Source organism: Caloenas nicobarica, chromosome 1 (genome assembly GCF_036013445.1).
Source record: "Caloenas nicobarica isolate bCalNic1 chromosome 1, bCalNic1.hap1, whole genome shotgun sequence".
Classification (NCBI taxonomy): Eukaryota; Metazoa; Chordata; class Aves; order Columbiformes; family Columbidae; genus Caloenas; species Caloenas nicobarica.
The window spans coordinates 5,164,586-5,174,967 of NC_088245.1; the positions used below are offsets into that span (position 1 = coordinate 5,164,586).

At 41.4% G+C, this 10,382-nt stretch overlaps 1 protein-coding gene across 3 annotated transcripts; it reads left to right on the forward strand.

The window, feature by feature from the left end:
• Positions 1–35: 35 nt before the first annotated feature.
• ATP5F1C (ATP synthase F1 subunit gamma) lies at positions 36–7,984 on the forward strand. 3 transcript variants are annotated; one of them, XM_065640285.1, is made up of 10 exons: positions 36–151; positions 1,448–1,482; positions 2,443–2,574; positions 3,311–3,515; positions 3,964–4,107; positions 4,487–4,551; positions 5,081–5,236; positions 6,330–6,426; positions 7,259–7,298; positions 7,853–7,984. In XM_065640285.1, the coding sequence occupies exons 1-9, from the start codon at positions 108–110 to the stop codon at positions 7,263–7,265; spliced, it is 885 nt and encodes a 294-aa protein (XP_065496357.1). In that variant the 5' UTR covers positions 36–107; the 3' UTR covers positions 7,266–7,298; positions 7,853–7,984. The 3 variants fall into 3 exon arrangements, with proteins under 3 accessions (XP_065496357.1, XP_065496367.1, XP_065496375.1); XM_065640295.1 differs by lacking the exon at positions 7,259–7,298; XM_065640303.1 differs by lacking the exons at positions 7,259–7,298; positions 7,853–7,984 and having other exon boundaries at positions 6,330–6,430.
• The last annotated feature ends 2,398 nt before the right edge of the window (positions 7,985–10,382 follow it).

Here is a 10,382-nt window from a genome sequence, read left to right on the forward strand (position 1 = left end):
AGTAGCCGCGCAGGTCCCGGAAGCACTGCCGGTGCCCGCCGCCCCGGTGCGCGCATGCGCGGTGCGGGCGCGCTGACCTTCAGCGGGGCTGTGGTGGAGGCGCCGCCATGTTCGCCCGCGGGGCCGCCGTCGCCCTTTACCAGCCACAATGGTAACGGGCGGGGGAAGGGTCCTGTGGGGATGCGTCCCGGTGGTGGGGGGCAAGCGGCGGGGTGGCTGTGGGGGTGATGGTGCCCTCAGCTGTGCGGGGCCGCCGGGCCCTGAGGCGCTGTGGTGTGGCTGGGGGAGCGGGGACCGTGAGGCTGAGGGGAAGCGGCTTCCCCGGGACACGGGGGTGACCGGGGGCTCCGTCCTCTCAGCCACGGCTCGGGAGTGGGGGGGTGAGGGGGGAACGGGAGCTCAAAGGGAAGAGGCGCTCTGTTGGGGAGGGGGGAATGGGGGAGTGAAAAGGACAGTTCGTAGGTGACAGGCGGTGCAAGGAGACTCTGCTCTTGTCAGGAAATGGTGTAGCCTGTTCTGCTTTGTTTTAATCATTTAAAAAAAAAAAAGTTCTATTCTTTTGAAAGCTGTCCCCTTCTGATGCCATGCTGTCCGGCCTTCGTTTACATAGAATAATGTGGATAACATATTAAATGAGGTATGGTGTCACAAGAGTTAAGGAGAAGGGGAATAGGTCTGGATACATGGCGTGGTTTAGAGTGGCTTGTCCCTCCTCTGTATTCTTTTTAAGAAACAGCAATTCTTTAATTCTTCATAGAATCATTTCAGTTGGAAGAGACCCTCAGGATCATAGAGTCCAATTATAACCAAACTCTAGCACTAAAACATGTCCCTAAGAACCTTGTCTAAACGCCTTTTAAACACCTTCATAGATGATGACTCCACCACTGCCCTGGGCAGCCTGTTCCAATGCCTGACAACACTTTCCAAGAAGAGTTTTTTCCTAATATCCAATCGAAACCTCCCCTGGCGCAACTTGAGGCCATTTCCTCTTGTCCTACCACTTGTTACTTGGGAGAAGAGACCAACACCCTCCATGCTCCAACCTCCTTTCAGGTGGTTGTACAGAGCGAGAAGGTCTCTCCTCAGCCTCCTGTTCTCAAGGCTAAACAGCCCCATGTCCCTCAGCCACTCCAGACCCTCACCAGCTTCATCGCCTCCTCTGCATTCTCTCTAGTACCTCGATGTCCTTCTTATGATGAGGGGCCCAAAACTGAACACAGGATTCAAGGTGCGGCCTCACCGGTGCCGAGTACAGTGGCACAATCACTTCCCTGGTCCTGCTGGCCACACTATTCCTCATACAAGCCAGGATGCTGTTGGCCTTTTTGGCCACCTGGGCACACTGCTGGTTCATTTCATTCCTCTGAAACGGACCTGCCCTTGGCAGGTGTTGGATTGCTGGAGAACTATGAACTATCCTAATTTCTCCTGCGTTCATTTTCAGGGGCCAAGTCAGGAATATGGCAACTCTAAAAGACAGTAAGTACCGCTTTCGTTTGTTTCTGAGAGAGGGAAAGTGTTGCAGGAAAACCGTATGTTGAAGTATAATTTCTGCTAGCCTCTGTCGGATAAACTAATTGTGATACACCATAACCTTGATATATGAGCCTCCAGCACTTCTTGTATTAAACGAGTGGCCTTCACAAAAGGCATTGCTTAAAATGGTTTTAGCACTAATTTAGATGTCAGTTCAGCAAACCAATATAGTTTTACTCAAACATACTTTAAAAATAACTTTATCATAAGTGCTAAACCAGATTTTTGCTCACCTTCAAGAATTAATTTATTTTCTGTTATGTTTCTTTCTCTGTCCATTTATCTAACATTAAGGCGGGAAAAGAGTGACTGGATGATTTCATTTCGATAACACTTCTTTAAGCCATTCCTTGTAGGTTCTTATACAGAGACATTGCCTTGGAATTGTGCTTGTCCATAGGACACCTGTTCTGGTTTTGTTTTTACATCACTATTTGTATGGATCTCTTTTTGCTACAATCTAAACAGAGGAGAAAGTTTATTCTGTCTTTATAGTCTGGGGTAATTTTTTTCTGTTTACTCTCCTTGTCATCTAGGAAGAGGTGACAATATACTTCAAATGATATATTTGTTAAACAGGTAGAAGCGAAACGAAAGAGAATAGTAAATAGACCTTATGTTGGGCTAAATATTGAATAAATGCTATGTCTGGGGAAAAAGACATCCCTGTTGTAAAGATGCATTTGGCTTATCCAGGTTACTACTCTTACTCTTTTCTTACTATAAATACTAAGGGCATGTCTTTTATGAGGTTTGTTTATGCATTGTTTGTTTATTTTTTTTTTTTCTTCTTTGAGGAACTTGGTAAGATATTTTTGGATGCCTGTTGCTAGCAATTTATTGCTTGTTTTTGATGTCATTGTGCCCAGTGCAACCCATGACCTTCAACTCTTAACCTTGTAGTTACCAGGCGCTTGAAGTCCATCAAGAACATTCAAAAAATTACCAAGTCCATGAAGATGGTTTCTGCAGCAAAATACGCGAGAGCTGAGAGGGAGCTGAAGCCTGCGAGAGTCTATGGAACAGGAGCACTTGGTGAGAGAAAACTCTTGCACTGTGTGATGTGGGATCAGAAGAGGAAGGTTTTCATGGTGGTGATAAAATGTCTAGACTTTTTTAACCTTTTGTTAGATTCTTTCCAAAGGAATTTGTATCTCAAGGCCAATGTCACCTTGAGTATTCCTTATAAACGATTTACGGAAAGTGACTTAAGATTTCTAATGTGAAATTCAGTATGATTTCTAATTACTTTTTTAACTTCGTGTGGTTGTTTTTGTTAGTCATAAAAGTACCATAAGTCAGAATTCTGGCCTGCTTCAGTGTGTTAATTGAATTATGTCCTGTCTCTGTAGCAGCTACAGCTGCTGCCAAACCTTCTTGTGAACTCTTGGGCTGCACATGCTCCTGAGGCAGTGGACTTGCACAGTGAACTTAACTAATTAATGACACTGTGTGACAGCCGATGCAGAGATGTGGCTGGCTTTGAATTGTTTGTCACCTCTGGTCATGTCACGTGCAAACTTGCAATGATTTTGAAGGAGATAAAATTCATCTCACAGTGGTTTGGAACCCCTTTAGGGATTATTTTAGTTAGAATAAGTCAAAGGTGTTTTGATATGACCTGTTTGCTTCCTGGCATCCCTGAAGAACTTACCCTTTTCTTCTTTTTTGTGGTTTTGTTTGTTTGTGTTGGTTTCTTTTTGTTTTGTTTTGCGGGGGGTTTTTTGTATGTTTGTTTGGGTTTGGTTTTTTGGTTTTGGGTTTTTTTTAGCTCTGTATGAGAAGGCAGAAATAAAGGCACCCGAGGACAAGAAGAAGTACCTCCTTATCGGTGTGTCCTCTGACCGAGGTCTGTGTGGTGCTATCCATACGTCTATTGCTAAAACCATGAAGAATGAGATTACCAACCTCTCGAATGCAGGGAAAGAAGTTATGGTGGTTGGAGTAGGTGACAAGATCAGAGGTCTGCTTCAGAGGTAAAAAGGAGAAGGGTTTGGTTTGTTGGTTTTAGTTGTTTTCTGCAACAGAAATTTCAAGACTGCTTGTAAAGCTGTTTGCCATTCACAGGCAATTGCATTTAATGAAACTGTGTTAAACTCAAGTTCTTTAAAAAAAAAATCTGCAAATATGCTAAAAGGGGTTTTGATCATCTGGACATTCATGAAATTGCTGCACAGTACTATTATATTTTTGGAATAAAAGTCTGAAAGCTAACAACACTAGCACTGTTACAAATGTGAGTTTACTATCGAAGCTATCATAATAATTTAGCTGAAAAAGAAAGCCATATTTATCTCAGGCCCTGATTCAGTAAAACCCTTAGTTCTGAACGCTAGTAAGTTACTGGACTCATTGCCTCTTGGTGCCACGTAGTTGTACATTAGAGCATCTACTTGTTCTAATGCAGATTTGATGTTACTGCAGGACACATGGCAATTACTTCCTGCTGACATTCAAAGAAGTGGGACGGAGACCTCCAAGCTTTGGAGACGCTTCAATCATTGCCTTGGAGCTGTTAAACTCTGGGTATGAATTTGACGAAGGCTCTGTCATCTACAATCGGTTCAGGTAAGATTAAACTGAAACTGCACTAGAAAAATATTGGGTAGAAGGCTTCAAAGAGCATGTTGACCCAATGAAGTAACATGAAAACTGCCCAAATTTGCTTTATTTCTTGAGGAGTGAGTGCATTTTGTTGTGTGTGAAGAGACGTTGGTTTGGGTGGGTTTTTTTTAATAGCTGTGGTTCGAATTCTCCTTGTGCAGTGAGTGCCGTTGTATTTAGTGAGTATGTTGTTATATCCACGTAGTATCTCAGATCTCTTCCTCAGGATTATCAGAAAACTTTGTGGGATTGGAAGGCCAGAAGTTTTTTATTCTATTTTGATTTTAAATACTCAATTTTGGCTCTTCAGTTCAACTAACCCTATTATGCTCTTTTCATACAGGTCTGTCATCTCCTACAAGACCGATGAAAAACCCATTTTCTCTCTTGAAACAGTTGCTGGTTCTGGTAAGTGCTAAACTAGGAACCACCAGTTATGTGCAGTGATAAATCACAGAAAAAGTACTCTGAACACAGGAATATGGTATTAAAATATCTTCTTATGGTGTACATATCATAAGTTTAATAGATTGTTTTATCTTGGCAGTCCAAGGCTGACCTGTCAAGGTGCTGTAGGGCAAGGAGGTTAAAAAGGATGGTTGTACTAATTTTGATTTGTGATTCTCTCTCAAGCAAGAAATAAGCGTATGCAAAACTCTGTCAAATCCAGTTTTCAGCACTGGACAGCCTGGGTGTTCAGGGAGTTTGCACTACTCAGTAAAAATATCCTGAATGTTTCTGCGGCATTGTTTGGGAAGATTAAACATAATATACCAATAATGTATTTGGTCTTGGTGAGAATCTGACTTTCCTAGTGTTAAATTGAATGAAAAGACATAAAATACTTAATCTCTTTACAACTTAAAATTTTCTTACGAAAGTACACGTACTACATAGAGAAAATACCTCGCTAAGTCTGCTCTTTTGTGTTTTACAGAAAGCCTGAGCATCTATGATGATATTGATGCTGACGTGCTGAGAAACTACCAGGAATTTACACTAGCAAATATTCTGTACTACTCCCTGAAGGAATCCACCACCAGCGAGCAGAGTGCTAGGATGACGGCTATGGACAACGCCAGTAAAAATGCTTGTAAGTCTACACTGTGGCTTCCCAGGACTTCAGTAGTTTGGCATGAAAGCGCTGAGCTATTTTGTGTAATTCTTTGCTTCCAAGATGATGAGAAATGAGCTGGTTTCTCTCTTAATTCCATGTCGAGTCTGTTTTTTAGAGCCAGCTCAATCAGGATTCTTTTCTGAACATGTGAATCTTATTTAGTCCCTGGGAAGAGGGATTGCTGTCAAGTATGTGAGAAACCAGACTAGGTAACTGGAAGTGAAATACTAAACTAATCTTGTAACAGCCAAATATTCTTTACGCTCTTCTCGTGTAGCTGGTCTTGAGGATTTCCGAAATTTTTAGAAACCTTTACGTACCTGTGAGCCTAGTGTAATTAGTACCGCATCAACTGAAGGGTGAGGAAACCGAAACAATGGTTAAATGCTTTCCCACCTGTTGTGCAACAAGTTCAGAATATACAAGTATTCCTTGGAAGGTGTCCAAACTGAGCACAGTGCAAAGAGTGTGCGGTGGGAGACAGCAACAGCTTTTAGCGTGGCACGGTGATAAGACTTCAGTCCTAAGAAGGTCGTGTTGCATAAAGGATACTGGTGACTGCATAAAGCTGATGTGATCTGCAGTTGGGTTACCTGGAACTATAGGTGTGTCTCTGCTGACCGCCTTGTGACAAAGTGGTAATGCCTTCTGTGTTAAAATAAAAAAAAAAAAAATAGGAGAATAAAAATTTCAAAAAAATCTGTCTCCCTTCACCAGAGCAACAGTAGTTTGAGGGAAATACTGCTGTAGTTATTGACAGTCAAATCTAATTTAAAAGCGAATAATGCATGCTTGTGTTATGTTAAAATAAGCTATGTCATACCATGGTGTTTACTAGTCTGCCAGCTGTTCTTCAGATATTTAACTCTGATGCCTCAAGCCGAATTATCAAGTTTCCAGGTTGTCTCCTAGAAGTTTTATCTGTGGGGGAAAAAATGAAAAGTGCAGTAAGCCTCTTGATCGTTTGGATGTATTTACAAGAATATTTGGTATTCTGTTCATACAGCTTCTCTTTATCTGTATTTGAATAATTATTGTATCTTTAAATTCCAACCTTAATTTTTTCTAGCTGAGATGATTGACAAATTGACCCTGACATTCAACCGTACCCGTCAAGCCGTCATTACTAAGGAGCTTATTGAGATCATCTCTGGTGCTGCTGCTCTGTGAGTACCTGTGTAAACGTGGAATAGGAGTTGTTGCAAAGTTGTGTAACACTTGTATTATATGTCCTGCTGTAGTCAGGTTAGCGGGGAACGTTCAGGCATGTTGGTTCTAAAACCAGAGGGATGACAGTCCATGGTGTGACTCCAAAGTTTTCAGCTTGTGCATTTCTACTAACAAGTGTGATGTTTAGCAATCTTTTTCGCCAGATAAAAAGCTGATAAAATCGATCTTTAGCCTCCACAGGCAGTGATTTTCCTCCTTTTTGGTGTTCAGTGGATTTCACCCCTCCTCCTCCCTTCTACCCTGGGCTTCTCTTCCTCTCTCTCCTCAAACAGCCCAGTAGTGTTGGCTGGGGAGAGCAAATCCAGTGACTGAAATGCTGCTGGATAAATCAGCCTGTGATGGCGTTCAGAAGCTGAGAGTTTGGGGTGGGGTTGGAGAAAGGAGGGAGTTTCCAGAATCTATTGATACTGAATACGTACTTGACTTGAAGTTCAGTATTTTGCTTATTTCCCTGAGCAAGAAGTTTTGTGAAGGTGTTTACTGCAGGTTACAAATGTGTGCGCTTAGACCACAATTTGTAACTGCATGTAGCTCATGTGTATTACATCTAACAGCTGAAATTTTGTGTTGTACTCAGATGCAAATATATGTGTTAATATCCTGTATGTTTACAAAATGCCTGGAATACATATCATAAAGCAGTTACGTGCTGTATTGTGCTCCTCACAATACATTTGTGGTCATAAATACATGCTTAGTTTTGCCTGAATTTGCATGAGTTGCTTCCTAACCTGCTTGTTCTGTTTTTTCTCGTAATACCATAACCAGGGATTAATCGGAAAAAAAGCGGTTCAGCCAAAGCCAAGAGGTAAAGTTACCAAATAGAAACCAGATTGTTTCTTTTAAATGAATTAACAGAGGAAATCTTGAAGTCAAATGAAGAACTCAGTGTTGTTGTTCAGACAAATTCCTCTTCCCAAAGAGCTGGGAAACTGCCCATTGCTAGTTTGAATCTGAATTAAAAGTTCCTAAGTGTCAATAATTTTAAGCAAAATACATCCATGATAGCGCAGATCCACATTTGACATAATTTTCTGTGTTTGGTTTTTTTTTTTTTCCCCCCCTGGGTGATTGGATTCATTTGAAATTATTGTTTATTTTTATCATAGTGTCCTGACCTTATGCAATGACTTTAAAATGTCTGTATGTAGGATGTGGTACCTAAAGGGTTTTCTGTAGCAAAATAAGCATATTCAAAATCTAAATCTTCAAGGAAAAATAGACTTAATAAGGAGGTTGGGGGGTGGAGAAGGTAAGGAATATTAGTGAGTTGGAAGTATTCAAGTTGGAGGAGACAAAAGTTTTAAATTAGGAAAAAAAAATTAGAAGGATTTTAATTTGCTTCATTTTTTTTCCTCACAGGTGAAGAAGAGCTGTTCTGATCACATGGTTTAACCTGCCTGTGTTAACAAGGCTGCTCTGTTATTTTGTGAAGAAGTGGTAAAGCCCCAGAAATCTGTAAATTCTTACAATAAACCACCTACATGAAACAAATGCTCTTGGTTGTCCATGGAGCAAATGCTCTTCGTATCTGATTATCTGGGTTTGACTTGGATATGCTTTGAAATAGAATTTTTAAAGGGCTGTGCTCTACATTTTGTAATGTATCTGGCATGCAAAAACATAAAGTGGGTGTTTCTTTTGAAGAGTGGAAGAGATTTTGGCTCTTCACATTGTGTTTAAAAGTATTGGATGGTTACGTACTTTGTACTGTGTGCTGGAAGAGACTGCAATAACCTGTCTCCATCGTGCATGTGTAAAAATGATCTCTATCTCATTTGAATATCATATTACTAATATTTCTAGATGTTTGTACTCTAAAATAAGCTGATCTGATTACATGAGCCATTTCAGTATTTAGAATGCAGGCTGTTTATATCATGATCAGTGTGTGTATACAAATATATATATTTGCATGCTATAAAATACAGTGATGCTGCAGTTCTCAGCCCTCACTGGGCATGACCAGAAATGTGAGAAAGGAAAAATTTAGGGCATAGCAGGAGTTTAAGGAAGGAATAGTAATGGTGCAGAATAACCATGGAAGTAGGAAGCTGCCCCTCCCAGTGTGGTCAACAAAATGAGAGCTTGAGAGGCTCCGTGATGTCCCTGATGGAAATGGGAAGAGGGTTTGCAGAAGATATCTGGAGAGGGTGGAAATGGCCTTGAGCTTCAGAGCAATCTGTGAGCGTGACAGGAGGACAGGCTTAAGTACCACCCTGTTGGGTTGAGCTGGACCTAAGTCAGCTGAATTTGTTACATATTTAGGAAACACTACTTCTTTTAAGGAACTACAGTTCTAATGCTGCCGTTGTTCACGCAGCAGCAAGCTGGTCGGAATGGGTGAATTCAGGGAGTGCTAAAATGTGAACAGAAAGAACGGCGACTGGATGTTGTGTGAATGTAGGAGTCCCTGATCTATGTAATTCCCAGTTCTCATAATCTAGAGCCTGTAATTCTTTCAGTATAATTTTATGTAGAACCCCTTTAAAATCACGTTTTGTCTCATTTCCTTCTCTACATAAACGTGAGAAACTGCTTTGACAGCGCAAGCCTAAAGAGGCAGTAGATTGTAATTTACTCTTGAAGTAGAGAGCTAACCCTGTTGTTTAAACAACTTCTATTTTATGAGATAATTGTGATTATTTATGTTCCCCTTTTCCTCTGTAAATTTATCCATCTTCTCTGTTCTCTTCCATGTGAAATTATATCCTCGTTAATGAAGAATTTCGAATCACAGAATCATAGAATCATTTTGGTTGGAAAAGACTGTTAAGGTCAGCGAGTCCAACCATTAACGCTGCCAAGTCCACCTCTAAACCATGACCCTAAGAACCTCATCTGCGCATCTTTTAAACCCCTCCAGGGATGGTGATTCCACCACTGCCCTGGGCAGCCTGTTCCAATGCCTGACAGCCCTTTCCATGAAGAAATTTTTCCTAATATCCAATCTAAACCTCCCCTGGCACAATTTGAGGCCATTTCATTCTATCGCTTGTTACTTGGGAGAAGAGACCGACCACCCCCCTGGCTCCAAGCTCCTTTCAGGCAGTTCAGAGATCAGAAGGTCTCCCCCTCAGCTCCTGTTCTCCAGGCTGAACCCCCAAGCTCCCTCAGCTGCTCCCATCACACTTGTACTCCAGCCCCTTCGCCAGCTCTGTTCCCTTCTCTCAACTCGCTCCAACACCTCAAGGGCTTTCTTGTAATGAGGGACCCAAAACTGAACCCAGGATTTGAGGTGCATCCCCTGCTGTCCCACCTCAGCTGATGTTCCCTCCTTTTGCAGCTTTCCAGACTACTCAAAAAAGTACACTTCCAACATGAGAAATGCAATGCCAGTTCAGAACTGCTCAAAGCTTCTCAACACACTGCGGGAAGTGAACAAAGATCAACCTGTCCTGAAAACCAATGAGCTGCAGGACTTTGTCCTGGGTCCAGCTCTGCTCAGGTCGCTGATTTCAGATACAAGACTGATACAAGAGACCAGCCTGTTTTATTGACTAATCAACACACTACTAATCATCAAATCAAAGAGCTAATTCATGAAGTAATTAACTTCAAATAATACTCCACTATTTACAATTCCGTCCTTCATGTTCTTATTAGTTACAATTAGTTACAGTTTAGCACTTGTGTTATTAGTATATACACATCCACAATAACAGCTCTGCTGCTCCTCATTTGACCTCCCACGCCACTAGTAACTGCTATTTTTGTTTCTGGATCCTTTTTCCCACCATGCTTTTATCCTTTCCCTGCTCAGTTTTTTTCCAAATAAACACACTTGCTCACAAACACTTTTTCCTCATTGTTGCCACTTTTGTTACATCTGTTCCCAAAGTTAGTGTTTCTACTATCTAGGCAATCCTGGCTTTATATGTAGTTAGTTATA